Source organism: Ixodes scapularis, unplaced genomic scaffold, assembly GCF_016920785.2.
Source record: "Ixodes scapularis isolate PalLabHiFi unplaced genomic scaffold, ASM1692078v2 PGA_scaffold11__112_contigs__length_91849675, whole genome shotgun sequence".
Taxonomy (NCBI): Eukaryota; Metazoa; Arthropoda; class Arachnida; order Ixodida; family Ixodidae; genus Ixodes; species Ixodes scapularis.
In genome coordinates this window covers 54909711-54925384 of record NW_024609837.1, presented here as the reverse complement: position 1 = coordinate 54925384, position 15674 = coordinate 54909711, and the positions used below count along the sequence as shown (strand labels likewise).

At 46.2% G+C, this 15674-nt stretch overlaps 1 protein-coding gene across 1 annotated transcript in view; it reads left to right on the top strand.

Annotated features, from left to right (window-relative positions):
- The window catches only part of LOC120837148 (AF4/FMR2 family member 1), a 226636-nt gene that overhangs the window by 180454 nt on the left and 30508 nt on the right, over window positions 1-15674 (top strand). Inside the window, exon 2 of the mRNA XM_040206363.3 lies at window positions 14782-15634. Coding sequence (XP_040062297.2) covers window positions 14806-15634 — 829 coding nt within the window. The 5' untranslated portion in view covers window positions 14782-14805. The remainder of the gene's footprint in view (window positions 1-14781; window positions 15635-15674) is intronic.

Here is a 15674-nt window from a genome sequence, read left to right as displayed (position 1 = left end):
GTCATGTGGCTGTGACGTCATAACCCTATCGACCAATCAGAATTTTCGCGTCACGCCACCGACGCCGGCTTTTCTGCCACTCCACCGAGGCCGGCTTTTCTGCGATACGAGCTCATTAACACTGTCGCGTTACAACGCACTTAGTCACAAAAGGCCGGAAAATTATTTTTTCCATGATAGTGTAAAATACTGGTAGAACCTGGTGGCGACTCCAGCGAAATCGGCGGCACCTAGCGGCTAGAACAAATAGCTGTGGCGGAGGGTTCACGCTCCAGCCTCCTCGAGCGAATAAGATATTCGCGTCCCCTGGCGATCAAAACAGAAAGCCCTGAAAGTAGGTTCATAAACACGCGATTGATATCGCCAATACCAAAAGTTGCACATAAGGTTGCAAAACGTATGTTACGTAGATTGGTAACTTGGTGGACAAGCACGAATTTCTGGTGGGCATGTAACTCAATCTAATATGTACTGGATCCCTCAGAGTGTGCATATACCATCTCGAAAAAAATTAAAGAAAATTTTACGAATTGATTGTCTCTCTGGGTACTATATTTTTGCCTCGGGCTTTCAATACCATTGACGTATTTCCTAAACTACGTGACACCTTAAAAGTGACCTTGTAAAATGTGATCTCAAAACATGCGTGAAACAAAACTTGCCCCAAATGTGGAGTTGTTTAGCGTAAAAGGTTTCATCGAATTTTGATTAACAGCTAATTTGTTTCTGACTAATCGCGCGACTAAGGAGCTGACTAATGCCGCGAGTGAGCCCTCGATTAATCACTTGGCTTCTTTCTTATACCCCCAGCTACTTTCTTAGTTTGCGCCACATAACCAACCACTCGGATAATTCCTTCGGTAATATGCTTTTTCCCGGATGTTGAGTAATGTATTCTCATTCTAATTTGGTCAAGGCCTCAGAATCTCGGCTACCTACTGGTAATGTATTCGGGGAATTATTAGCTTTTGAACCTACACGTTAATGTCGTGAACGACTCTGCTCGGAACACGCTTTAAGCCCGGATGTAGATATTGGAAAGGCCGGGCTTTTAGGTGACCGATTTTTGTAGTAAAAGATTACACGGGTGGCGACTGGTGATATTTAAATAGTTAGGTTGACCCTTGGCAGTCTTTATTGACGTGTACATAAGTATAATAACGTTAACTGCATTAATGTTTACGAAAAATTAGAAGAAGTTATAGTTATCGATGTTTCCCAAATTAGTTTATGCTTGTTTTACCCACGAGGAATCCGCACTGGCGGCCATAGCAGTGTGCACGACTGCTGAGCGCGTGCTTACGGCGAGGTTCAAAACTTCCGTTGCAACTTGCATGCCGCACCATCAATATTACTGGTCTTAGCAGCCTAGTAATGTGAGCTTGTTCTGAGCATTCGCTCTAAACAGTAACGTTGAGTGGAGAATACTTTTTGTCACATTATGTTTCTTTGAAGTCATGGTTGATAACGGGGGCATTTTTAAAGCTATACGAGCTATAGATAAAAGCAACTTGCTCCAACTTCATAAATCTAATTTTCATTCTCTCCTTTCAAAATCGGTGCAATTAGCGAGCATTTCGCGATCACTATAAACCAGGAAATTAGTACTACTCTTGGAATGGAAAAAGAGCAATTGTCCTCTTGTATCGCCACAGTCCCTACAAAATGTGTTTTAAGCATAATAAATAGTTTGCTGCTCTCACTCGTATCACTTTGCAGGGTTTTCACCCCGCACAAGTTAAATTCCCTCATAAATGTAGACAATATATGAAAAAAGTGAATATAACTGAACACTGTATCAAGCAAAAACAAAACCATCGTGATATAATTTATTTCAAATCCGATAAAATAATTGGTCTCAATTTAAATTAAAGAAATTGCGCCCCTCCATCGTGTTAAAATTTACGCGCCACTTGGCCATTGCTTAGCAGAAAAACAGTCAGAGTAGAAAGGACCGAAAAACAGGATAGCGAAGTGGTGATCAGAACCGTAAATGGCAATTTAAGAACAAGAGGATGTGTCGCTTGATCGATGCGTAACTTAACTGACAATAAAGTTAAATGAGAACCAATAGGTCAGTTTCAAAACTTGTTAAATAGGGGGTATTCACGAGACGCCATATTTGTGGGTGCTGTTTAGAGCGCATGCTCAGAACGAGCTCATATTAATAGACTTCCAAGACCGACAATCTTGATGGTGCCGAATGCACGTTGCAAAAGAACAGTGGAAGCTTGCCATGAGCAGCGCTCAGCAGTCGCGCACACGGCTATGGCCGCCAGTGAATACTTCCTATTAGCGGCGAGATGTTTTGGTGGCGCCCTCCTATGGTTCCCCCTTGTGACGTCATTACCTTGCGAACAACAAGTTCGATGGTGTTTGTAAATAGCATGGTGGAAGCCTGAAATCATTGCGCTCTCAAAGGAACACTGCCAACACCATCGAAATTAAAGTTCCTTCACTCTTCTTATTCGCGTCGATGGTATACCCTTTCCGACGTCATAGTCAGCTTTTGGGCCAATCGTGAAAGGCCGACCACAGCGACGCTTTCGGTCGCGCACGTCGCCAATTAGCGGCGAGATGTTTCGGTGGCGCCCTCGTTCGGTTACCTTTCGTGACGTCATTACCCTGGAAACAACAAGTTCTATGGTGTTTGTAATGGGCTTGGTAGAAGCCTGAAATCGTAGAGCTCTCAAAGCAACACTGCCGACACCGTCAAACTTGAAGTTCTTGCATTCCTCTTATTTCCGTCGTTGAGACATTCTTTCCTGACGTCATAGCCAGCGTTCGGCGAATTGTGATGGGCCGACCACAGCGACGCTTTCGATCGCTCACGTCGCCAATAGGGAGTATTCACTGGCGGCCATACCCGTGTGCGCTGCTGCTGAGCGCGTGCTGACGGCGAGCTTCCTCAGTCCTTTTAGAGCGTGCATTTAGCACCATCAAGGTTTCCGGTCTTAGCAGGCCATTAATGTGAGCTCGTTCTGAGCATGCGCTCTTAACATCGCCCTTAAATATGGCGTCCAGTGACGCCATCTAACTAATACCCCTGTCAGACGGGCACGTTAAATGACATTTAAGCAAAATAACGTTACTGCTCGGCCAATCCGCGTGTTTGATACACCACGCGGCGCGTGCACGCGCCAAGTGGAGAACCAGGATAACGAGCTGATTCGCGGAGCGGTGAATGACATTCGATCCAAATGACATTAACTTTCCCGTCTGACAGGGGTAAGCGTTCCACGGTGTGTGACGCTACCAAAACTCGCAAGAGGTATGGTGCCTGTGCATGAAACAGCTCGAGCCGTCTCGTGCTCTGCTCGCGCAAACCTCCAGCGGGGGTGTCGCGCGTGCAGAATGACTGCAGTTCCCACGATGCAAGGCGGCAGCGGTGGCATACTAGCTGGTGAGATCGGTCTATTAGCGGCGAGATGTTTTGGTGGCACTCTATTGGCGGCGTGAGCGATGGAAAGCGTCGCTGTGATCGTCCTTCCACGATTGGAGGAATGCTGACTATGACGTCAGCAAACGATTTCCCACCGACCGAAATAAGAGTAATAAAAGAGCTTCAATTTTGACGGCGTTGGCAGTGTTGGTTTCAGAGGGCAATGATTTCAAGCTTCCACCATGCTAATTACAAACACCATCGAACTTGTTGTTTGCAAGGTAATGACGTCACGAAAGGTAACCATTGGAGGGCGCCACCAAAACATCTCGCCGCCAATAGGGAGTATTCACTGGCGGCTATAGACGATTGCAAGCTGGGCGACTGGCCGCCGCCATGTCTCGGCTCGAGCAGGCACGCCCGTGCGATTACGAGCTTGCCAAAGCTACGTTCACCCGCGCGTTGCATGCACTTGCACGCATGGGGCACCACTTGTGGCGCCATGCTTGCAATTGTCTATATCCGTGTGCGCTGCTGCAGAGCGCGTGCTGACGGCGAGCTTCCTCAGTCCTTTTAGAGCGTGCATTTAGCACCATCAAGGTTTCCGGTCTTAGCAGGCCATTAATGTGAGCTCGTTCTGAGCATGCGCTCTAAACGCCGCCCTCAAATATGGCGTCCAGTGAATACCTCCTATTGCTATATTACCCAAGCATCAAGGAGAATGCAGGGATGGGTGTTCCACGCGCCGCACGTGCTGATCTCAGCAGTAGTAACTCTTCTAAAGCAAATGCCTTAAAGAAATGGCATCTTGCACGCGCGTTCGTCAACGCTTTATTTTGGTTACTTACTTCGAAGCTTTTATAAGGGGAAGGCGTGCGCGTGTGGCGCGTGGAACACCAATCCCTGCATTCTCCTTGATGCTTGGGTAATATAGCAATGGGTCTATTGCCGTTTCAGTTAACCTGCTGAAAGCGATGTTGTCCAGCTCTCCAGTTGCAAGGACAGTGTCTATAATTATTCCCTACCCATTTCCTCTTCTCGTAATCCTCAAAATAAAAAAAAAATAAAAAAAACGCTGTTTTGGAAGCTTTTCTGGATTTGCTTTCGTGACGTCATTCAAAGAGCGCTCCGATGACCACCAGAGTAGACGGGAAGAAGGAGCTCCCCTTTTATCAGGATCCTCTCTTGTGCCTCGCGGATTTGCACAGACGTCACTATTCTCCTCCCAGAAAAGTAACCCGTCACTCAAAATTTTACAAAAGCAGCTTCCCTCTCCTCCTCTTACATGGTGGTCAAAAGTATCCGATGTGACATCAGTGCAACCCATGTATTCCCTGTTCAGAGGGTCCCTGCAAACCGTCTTTGGCCATTATTTTTATCAGCATCGCGTTCGAGGTAGTAAGCGGGAATCTTGCAACTCATTAAAAATTAATTTTCAAAAATTTTGAATGTATTTGGAGCATAATAAATGAAATTAGTTAAAAATTTGAAGCACATTTTATATTGTTGGTGATATCCTTGGTCTGTACCAATAGAGAATCGAAACGACAGGAGCGTGCCACAACCATGCGCGATCTTCCTAATTGTTAGAATTAACATCCAGTTATGAAGATGTGAACGCCCCACCGATTTATGGGTGCTCCAAGCGAAGAATCACGCTGTCGAAAGGATCAAAAGGGGTCACGTGCACCTATTTAGCCAGTCCTACTTCTAGAATTCTCTGTCGTCATTATCCGACGCTCTTGACCAATGTCGTCACTCAACGCTCGTGTTTGACAGTGATAGGCACGTCTTTCGAAGCTGCACTGGCTTTTCGTCGTCCCTTTGCGGTGCCCCATTTAAGCTGAGACTATACAGCCAAAACTACAAGCGCGAGCTCACCCGCGCTGCTGGCTTTGAGACGTGCATTTTTAGGCGAACGCTCATTCTGCGGAAAAACGTTTCAAAGCAGGGACTCGTGCTTCTCGCAGTGACTGCAGTCTCAGCTTAAAGGGGGGATGCAACATTTTATTTTTTTCTACTTTCAATAAATACGGCTTTGACTTATTCTTTGACATTTACAACCTATATGAAACGCACGTTGCTTCTTTTTTTCTTTTTTTTTTTCTCTACGCAATGGCAGTTTCAGAAAAAAAAAAAACGAGAAAGATGAACACCGTTTACCCCCTCAACTCGCCGCCAGAAAAAGCGGTCACGTAATCTGGAGCCGATTATTTGCCTTCATGTTTTTAAGACAGCCACGCGTTTGGGTTGGCAGAGGACAGGGCGCGTTCCCCGTCGTCCCGGCGACTGGGCACGAGCCCCTGCCCGAATGCACGTCGAGGCATTGATTGTCACGAGCCAAAATCGAATGCCTACGCAGTCTTCGTGCCAACTGTATGAACAGCATTTACATATCGTCACAGCGGGATCGCAAAACTTGACGCACACCTGGGTATAGCATTTTTGGCATTGCCCCCACAGCTCCGTCATCCAGTTTTGCGAAGGAGAGACTGAAAGAAATGGTCCGGTTTTATTCTCGGAATGCCACCGCGCCGGAGACTCTTCTCGGTCAGTGCCGTTGCATTCGAGTATTCTCGGTGCCAGTAAGCTGGTGTAAAGTGAGAAAGGTTCCCACTCAATATCGTTGCACAGCCACTTTAAGTATGAACGGAGTATAGACCATTCCAGTGTTTACAAATCCACAGCCCGGCGTGCAATCTCCACAGTCTGGCACGCGAAAACTCGTCGCTTCGCAAAAAGAGCATTTCACGTGCCCTGCACGAGCACTGAAATTTGCACCGGCCAGAAGCCCTTTTCTACAACCTTAAAGGGGTCATGAAACGATTTTCCTACTTCTTCCTCCTTAGCTTTAATCCTCAACTCAAATGCGAATTGTGAAATCACGTGGTCGTGACATTCCTTCGGCACCGGTGCGATGACTCCTAGCTTCCACCGTGCTTTTTATGGACACCATAGAACTTGTCATTCCCTAGTGACAATAAGTTCCGTTAGGGCACTCATTGGCCACGAACGCGAATCCAAATATTCGTCGACGGATTGATTGTTGACGAGCGCATACGTCCGAGTGACGCAGTTCTCGTGTCCAATCCGTGAGCTGGGCTCTGCTGACGTCAGTTTGGCGCCGGTGACGCGCTTTTGGAACCGCGGATGTATCAGTGAAAAGGCGGAGAACTTTCGAAGGCAAGAACGTACAAAATAGTCCGCTATATTTTCAAATGTTCGTACCGAAAAGCTGGCTTTTGACTTTCTAGCATCTTTCTTTTGGCCAACTAAACGATATACGATTAGTAAAGTCCCAATTTAAAATCATTCATCTCAACCCAAAATTTGTTTCATGGCCCCTTTAAGCCTGCATGTAGCGTATGCTTTAAAAACGTTTTCTGACAAAAGAGACCACGTACGCGTATAGTTGTTAGCCTGGAAAACATTGGACACATCAAAAACATCAATGATTTATTCAAACCTGCGTTTACATAGTTATTGTCATCAAAACAAAACTATAACGCGACAATCGGCGAAATACGCTTCGATGATAAAACAATTAATGAACGGGTAACTCTGTCGGTGTCGTAGAGACACTCGCGCCGAGGCCTCGCGCAATAGAAGTCTCTTCGGGCTCCCACGCAAAGCATATATTCAAGTAACAACGCACTTAAGACGATGTTATCGTTATTGTCATTACAATGCAACTATGACGCGCCAGTCGCCAAACTAGACTTCGACAAAACAAAAAGAACGTATAAGTAAACAGAAAACCTGTTTTTTCAGCCTATCACTTCCGCCTGACATAGTAATGCGCTCAAGTAGTTTGAGAGCGCAATAACGCGAGAAGAGATAAAGTCGCATTGCGCGTAAGCCCTCGCTACCAAAAGAGAAAGCTTTCAAGCGCCAGAGAGATGGAATAATTAAGCGGAGAACGTTCAATCGACCTGTTTTCAACACGACGCGCATACCACTTAGCAAGAATAAGTGGGATCAATCGAATAATTAGTCAAAACAAACCCGCCTGAAGCAAAAGGAAATGTTACTGAGGCCCACAAGCCTGCTATACCGCAGTCTCAGGTAATTCTGCAATTATGAACTTACACCAGGTCACTTCCGTCCTCACGTTCTGTTCGTTAACACCACACAAACTCGCGAGCTCTTGTGTAACCAAAAGTATGTGCGCGAAAGTGTATGCTTTGCGTGTACGCGTATTAACAATTAAAATAATAAAAACGCACTAGCTAGGTGGCCCAAGGCGCCGACCAATTCAAACGGTCTAGACATATCCATCTATTAGGTTGATTCATCATTTCAGCAAGCGCATTTATACGATGAGTCATAGAACGCCTGTATGATGGATAGGGTTATGTTTTGGGATAAATGCAATGAACTCTGAAAAACACTCGCCGGTAAAATGTTCGTCAACTCGGATTTATCCGATAAACTCCGAATTTCGATGTCCCAATGCAGAAAGAAAAGACAGTGTACTACGATTGACCCTGTAAGTGATGACGTCACAATATGGCGCTGTCCTTCAAGCAAACCGTTGGTATTGCTGGTTTTATGAACACATAAATGGGGGCTCGACGCGAGGCTAGAATTTGTCTAATAAAAGAAATAACTTTTGGAAAACATTGCGTCTTTCCAAAACTTAATCATGCAAATTTTTTTCTATCGTCTCAGCGCCATAAATCGATGATAAAAGTCCGCAGGGATTTGATTTCTGCATCATTTGCGCCAGACTGCGCCAAAGTGCTTACCTCGCTACATCCAGCTACATTTGCCAAAATTTGAAAGAATTTGCGCCAACATTGCGCCGAAAGTCAATTTAAAATACTTATAATAAATAGCTCAGGCCCCGCTACGCGGCCAGACAGTAGGCTTGAGTGAATTTTCAGAATTTACGATTATAACGTCAAATATCGTACTATTTGATTGCCTTTCTATCAATCACTGACAGAACTCTGACTTTTTTTTTTATTTTTTTTATTTTTTTTTTACAATATTTGTTGTGCGCGTGGTTTATTCTGCCAATTTCTCTAGCTTTGATGAGTGCGCTTCTCACCATGCACAGGTGCACTGCGGTGAAGCGACAACCACAAAATCGACATCGCGATTATGAGTATTTTGGTTTGCCACAGAGCACCCGCGTTGTAAGGGAAAAGCACCCTTCCAGGGCACGCGATTCCTTAATAAAGCTATGGGTATGATGTGTATTAAAATGGACTGCAATATTCTGAGAATATACTTTCCAAATTTAGAATTTAGAAAGGACAATTGAGTATTTATCTAATAATATCTACTGTTTTAAATGTTTATTTATGTCCACTCTCTTGTTTAGTTATGACTTTTACATGACTTCTATATGTTGGATGACACAGTCAAGAGTATACACTAAAACTAAATTATCTAAAGTACTGAATGTAAGCTTGGAAACAACCTTAACGAATTTGGTGGGATTGTCTTGAAGAAGGCATATTAATTTATTATACACATGCCGAATTTCGTTGTAACAAATTTGATATATAAAATGTTATTGATGTCCAAAATAAAACACATCTTTTTCACCTGACTTAGGAATTGCATTTCAATTAGAACCTTAAAAATTTGAAAAGAACATCAATATGGGTGCCCTAAATTATGCCTTTTTTAACATTTCAGCGGAATATACTATTTGCTTTATCCTTGATTCACCACGGAAAATAACTATGTATCTATGTTCAATATTCGTGGGAATCAAACCCTACCGTGCAACTGACGCAATCAAAGGTTTCACAAAAGTGGAAATGGCACAATAGCCATTGTCTATCAGTTCGACAGGCCAACACACGAATCTTAGCATAATATTTGCAATTGCTTGAGGCAAACGCTTGAGGCGATACTTTTCCGCCATATAATATGAAAGTTAAGGCAAGTGATTATTTGGGCCAGTTGGTTCGTGGTCTTAAAAGGTATAAAAGCGCCGAAAACAGCCAGGACGACACCGAAGTAAGACAAACAGAAAACGCGCTCGCAACAGTAGTTTATTCGAAAAGAACAAGCACATATATAGGCCCCATCGGACAGTCTAGTAATCATCACATCGGCGCAAAACATTTTCGATAAACTCAAACTCTTTGTTTGAAAGGGCGATGGACGCCTCACTTACGCGATCTTTAAATTTATCGGGAATTTCGAATGCCTCATGCAGTTGCGAACGCTTTTTTTTTCAAGTACCCCAGGCATTCGTCCCCCATGTTTATAGGGAGTATTCACTGGACGGCCATATTTGTGGGTGCTCTTTAAAGCGCATGCTCAGAGCGAAGTCACATTAATAGGATGCTAAGACCGGCAATCTTGATGGTGTGGAATGCACGCTGAAAGAGAACCGTGGAAGCTCGCCGTCAGCACGCGCTCAGCAGTCGCGCACACAGCTATGGCCGCCAGTGAATACTCCCTATTGTTTTTATAATCTCGATCCCCACCAAGACGCTCTTCGTCTATCAAAAGTTTCGAAGCCTCTAAGCCTCGAAAGGGTAGCTATGGCGAATCATCGCACACATGCAGCGGAGACATGAAGGCACCCTACAGCGGAGCGCTACAAGCATAGCGCTGACCTCGCGCTAAGCGCGTGCTGACGGGAGCGTTCACCAGCTTTGTATCGCACCGTCAAAACTTTTGCTCATGGCAGCCGATAAGCAGCTGACGACACCTGAGCAGCGCTACACCAGCGCTTCGCTGCATGTGAGAACCGGCCTTTACTCACCAATATAAGCGTCGTTGACTCTGGGCATGCAATCAACTTAACGATCATGTTGAACTCCCCAGATCTCTTACAATGACATTGTTCTTTTTGCGTATTTAAAGACAGGAAAGGTAATTTTCAATGCCTACAAACACCGATGCCGCATGTGGTGGCGGTACAAAAATGTGCCCTTGTTTCGCCAGTGTGTGTAGAGCAAAATCTCGGTATACGAGAAACGTCTTTTTAAAGCTACCCTTCGCCAGCGATTTTGGATCGGCTTTCCATGAATGGAGAGGTTGAGGAGAATTGCTCAGTTCATGAACCAAAATGGCGAGCATTCGTGGAGCTCGGCGCTACTTTCCCAGGACCCAGTTGCTTTAACCGTTACAACGGTTAAACCAGCTGAACTACGAAATTAGGGAGAAGGGAGTAAAGACAAGTGATCGCTGGACTACCAACTATCGTAGTTCAGCTGGTTTAACCGTTGTAATATGTACCACCAACTAGCTCAGCTTCTACCCCCTGTTAGCTTTAACCGTCTACGCAGAATGCATCCACCGCTCAATAGACCTTTCCAGCGGCAGTCTCGATCGAAGCAATTTACACCGCGCGTCCCTGGTTTTGAGAGGATACGTCAGTGTTGCCCGACTGTGCTGGGCTGTGGATTTTCTGGTCAGTCGGCTGTGGCAGCCTGCGTAGGCGCCCTTCCGGACGCTGGTGGCGGCTAAATTTCCCAGTTTTATTTCCCTTTCGTGCTCTGTGTTGAATAGAATTTCTCGAGTTTCTTAAGAAAACATTGTATTAACTTTGGGATCAAAAACAAATCAATGAAAGACATTTTTGGTGAGTCAGTCGGTCGTGTCAATCTACAAAGGTCTTGACTTTCTCAAATATTTGACCTCACAAAATAGCCGAAATGCGTGGGTATTCCCACCTCCCAACACGAAATTCAACGAGTCTCATCAATCGAACAACGTATATTGTACGTACTCCACAGTACCACGTTAACCAAACAGGATTTGAGAAAGGTCTAAAAAAACACAGCATATCCGATATACAGTGTCGACGACAGTCTCTTCACAACGATCAGATGGAATCCGGCTTATTTTAAAGCACGTTTTAAGAAAAGCTGTTGTTTTTATGTGTGTGTGTGTGTGTTTTTTTTCACAGTACCGAAGCAAATGAACGAACGAGTCTAACCTGTCCCCGTATACCCTGTACCCGACCCTACCATCTGTTTTTGTGAAGACCGGGAACATAGCAGGGAAGGCTTTTCGGAAATTATCTCGAAGGAATTAAACCTTAAAGAATGTCGAACGGCCTCTGCAAGTGGCAGCTCCTTGATGTCCGCTTTCTTCGTTCGTTTCCTGCGAAGGCCAAACAGGCCTTCGCAGGAAGGCTTGCTCTGGTATTTCCTAGTTCCTAGGAAGGCCTGGTATTTCCTTGTTCTCAGAGTGGAAGGTAACACGGAAAGGCTAAGAATCCTGAAGGGGCAAATTAATTGTAATAATCTTTCAAGAAAAGCCGGCGAATTCTGAATGCACGATGCAGGTGGGGAGTCGCGCCGATCGGGTTTCCACAGCTCAGGCGGGTGGCAGAAATTTCTGGCTGATAGGGGTCGTCCTAGTCGCAAAATGGCGGCATCCGGAGGTCTGGTTTTGTAAAGGTCTATACTTCCAGAAGTCTAACGAACAACACTGGCGGTGGCCATATCTCCCTGCGCGAAACGTATGATGGGAGTCTACGCCGAGTGCTTACGCAGCACTCGTGTCGAATGGATTAGGGTATACTCGTGTCCTGTGCGTTCTCAAAGTTCGTGGGTAGACTATGGCGTCCTCTGCTACGAGGGCGCGCACTTATCAGAAGGCTCTATTCAAAGGGGTAGGGCGAGGGTGAGACGGGCCGGGGAGGATGAAGCAGACGGAACGCTAGCGAAAAGAGGTAAAATCCTCCTCCTCTCTTCAGCGTTCCGTCTGCTTCCTCCTCCCCGGCCCGTCTTACCCTCGCCCTACCTTCTTGAGTTGCAACGGCAGAAACCCGCGCATAGCGCGCTCGCTTTGAGGGGGATCGCGATCGAATCCCGACGAGCTTGCGGAAGTCCTCGGAATCCTGTCGAGGGGAGAGAAATGGTGCGAAGAGGAAGCGCCGAGCGTCCGTAAAATCTGGGCTAGGAAGCGGGCCTCCCTGAAAGCGGGAAACAAAAAAGAACATCCAGACTGATAACATCTGCAGGATAGAGCCTTAAAGAAACAGCGAGTACGATTTGCCGGGCGTCTTCCCTCTCAAATGCTCGTCTTTCTTCTCCCCCTATTTTCTTTCCACCTCATCTAGGGCGGTTTAACGTGGCGTAATTCCGGCTCGAAATCTCAGCTTTCTTTCGTACGTATTTTTACGCGCGGAGGCAGAGTTTTACAGGTCGCTCCAGCTCTTTCGCGTCCTAATTGACTGCCAGAAAAGTGAGAAACGTAAAAGAACGTCGGCTGGTCTGAGGTTCTTATACATACCGGTCTTGATTGGGACTTCCGACGGGCCGGCAATCGAGAAGTCGAGCCGTCGACGGCCGAAATGGCCTTGCCGCCGAGGCGACTTGGAAAGAACAAACAGCGGAGTAAACGGGAGCGGCTCAAATACGTCCTCGGTGGTATTGGCGACGTGCGCGATCGAAAGCGTCGCCGTGATCGGCCTTCCATGATTGGCCGAATGCTGACTATGACGTCAGCAAAGGATTTTTCATCAGCGGAAACAAAAGCAATGTAAAAACTTCATTTTTGACGGTGTTGGCAGTGTTACTTTAAGAGCGCAATAATTTCAAGCTTCCACCATGCTTATTACGAACACCGTTGAACTTGTTGTTCGAAAGGTAATGACGTCACGAGAGGGAACCATAGGAGGGCGCCAGCCCCCCCTTTCAAAACATGTCGCCGCTAATACTATACTGAGATCTGTCGTAGCTCCTTCTTATGCTTGAGCGCGACACTGAAAATGACGGCCCGAATGCAAACTAATGGGCGCTGGTTCATAGTTCCGAGGGTGAAAACGCTAAAAAAACAACGGACAAGAGAAAGAAACGAACAACACAGTGTTTTTCGGATGGGGATGCGAGTTCCTCTGTGGTTTTTCGTTTCTTTCACTTGTAGCTTTTTTTTTTTTTTTTAAGCGCTTTTAACCCTTGGATCTATGATTCAGCAGCTAGCCCAAGTGCATACCATTCTGCTGGTTCATCAACGTGACGAAATTAAAAAGGCGACTTATGGTGGTATGACATCGTGTTATCACTTGGCAGCCATTGAGGAATTCGAAGCCTGAATATGTTCTCTCGGGATGAAACGCCTCAGTTCAAAATTCAGCGGCGTTCTCCTATACGAGCTACTGAACCTCGCAAGTCGAGCGGGATTATCTGCCTCGCAGAAATCCTTGTTACCTAGGGTCTGTTGTTATCGCGCACACGCATCGCGTCTATCGGTTGCTATCCCGTCACTCGTTTCATGCAGCTACGCCTCCAACAAAGAGCGAAAAAGAACTCGGGTGCAAAATACCATATCGCCCATTTTTGGGAAAAAAACTCGGTCCGAAAATTTATTTTACTCCAACCCGCATAGAACGCGAACACGCACATCTAACGGCGGTAATTAACATTAGACGCCGTTCTTTCAACGTATTCTTAGTACAACGGAGCAACTCGCATCCGCATTACAAAATAGAACGGTAAGGTAACCGGAAATGCGCACCGGATCGTGCTCATTCCTTTTCTCGTATTTTGTTCTCTCGTGTTTCGTGGTGACTTCACTAACACACTTTTCTTGCCTCGTTGCGTGACTATCTGTTTTCTTCTTTGCTTTCGTAGTCTGCTGAGCGGTTCGTAAGAGACGTCTGATCGAAGATTATCCGTGCATATTTATGCGTATACAAATTGCGGTTGTATATTTAGACGCCGAAAACCAGTTTTCGATTCGAGCAATATGCAACTTTGTGTTCTCCGCGATGTAACGCGAAGATGTCCTATTTCCTCGTAGCACGCCACGATTTCTGCGAAAGACCGTTGACAGTGTTATGAACCTGCAGGTGAATGATTGAGTCACCGAAGATTCCTAGCTCTCAGAGTGTTTCAAACCCCACGACTAACGCTCGTCGTTCGCCACTAAGAGAACGATGGCATTGAAGCGATATAAATAAAAAACGAGGATGTCTGATCTAGTTCTGGTATATATTACGCAATGTTGTAGTCCTCTTGATATGTCTTCAAATATATATCAATAATTATTAAATATAAATATAATTTAGACATCAACACGCTCAACCACTACGTTGTACTTTTCTTCGCTCATTTTCTGCCGGAAACGGTCGACCATTCAGAGTCAATCCCCAATAATGACAGGCTAGCGGAGCGATCCAGTTCGATTATAAGAGATTTCAATCGAAACGTCGTTCGTATGTTGTGTGCCGTGCAAAGAGAAAGGACGCCATTTAGATTTAGCTTGCATTGCAAAAGATAGTGAATAATACGCAGATGCAATTACTGCCCATAAATCCACCTTGCGTAATTGTATAGACAATGCGGATTTTGATAGATTTCATTAAATTAGCCCAGTACACATCGATAGATAAATCAAAGTAAGGTATATTATCACTTCTAGAAGACTAGCCCGATACTCAATCTTTCCGGTTTGTTTTTTTCTGGTTTCCGCAGACCTTGGTCTTTCTGGACGAAGCCATGCTGAAGCTGCTGCTCAACCACTGGCAAGAGTCGTACAGCAAGAGTCCCGCCAGGGTGACCAGCGAGGACCCGCTGCTCTGCACGGACCTCGCCAAGACGAGGCCCAACGAAGAGTTCCTCGTGTCCCGGGTCAACCCCTTGTTCGTCGACTCCAGCACAGAGGCCTCGCCGAGCAGCACCATCAAGAAATCCTCCGAGACCACGGCGGACGTGCACAATCCCCAAGACGGCGACGAACCGGACAATTCAACACTAGTGAAGAAACCTCCGGAGCCGCCGGATCCCCCTCCAACGCCGACGACCGCTTCGACGGCGACGCCGGACTCCGGTTCTATAGCGTCGACATCCACCAGGGCCGCCCATGAGCCGAAAGTGGAAGCGACGAAGAGGGAGACGCAACTAGAGCCGAGAGAATTGTCGCCGCATCGCCAAATCAGTCCTCAGCCGGAGTCCGTTGCGAAGCCGGAAGGGCAGTCTGATACGCAGAAAACGGACACTTGGAACTCAGACAGATCTTCCTCTCCGCGGCCGCTAGTGGAGCTGAGAGAGTGGCAGGAGAACGGCAAGAAGCAAGAGGACCACGTGCTCAACCGACTCCGGAACTCCGGCAGGGCGTCGATCATCACCAAGGAGAAGTTGAGTCTCGTTGAAAAAGTGATCGCCGAGCGGTTGGGTAAGAGGATTCCAGAACCGGGAATTCGAAGGACCATTGAACTTCTAAATAAGGACGCAGTCCCTGCGTCCCAGGAGGCGCAACCTACCAAGCAGCAAGAATACGTTCAACTGGACTCCGGAGCAGAAGTCAAAACAAATTTTAGAGCAGATAGCAAAGAAGACGTCAAGACTGAGGTCAAGACAGACTTGAA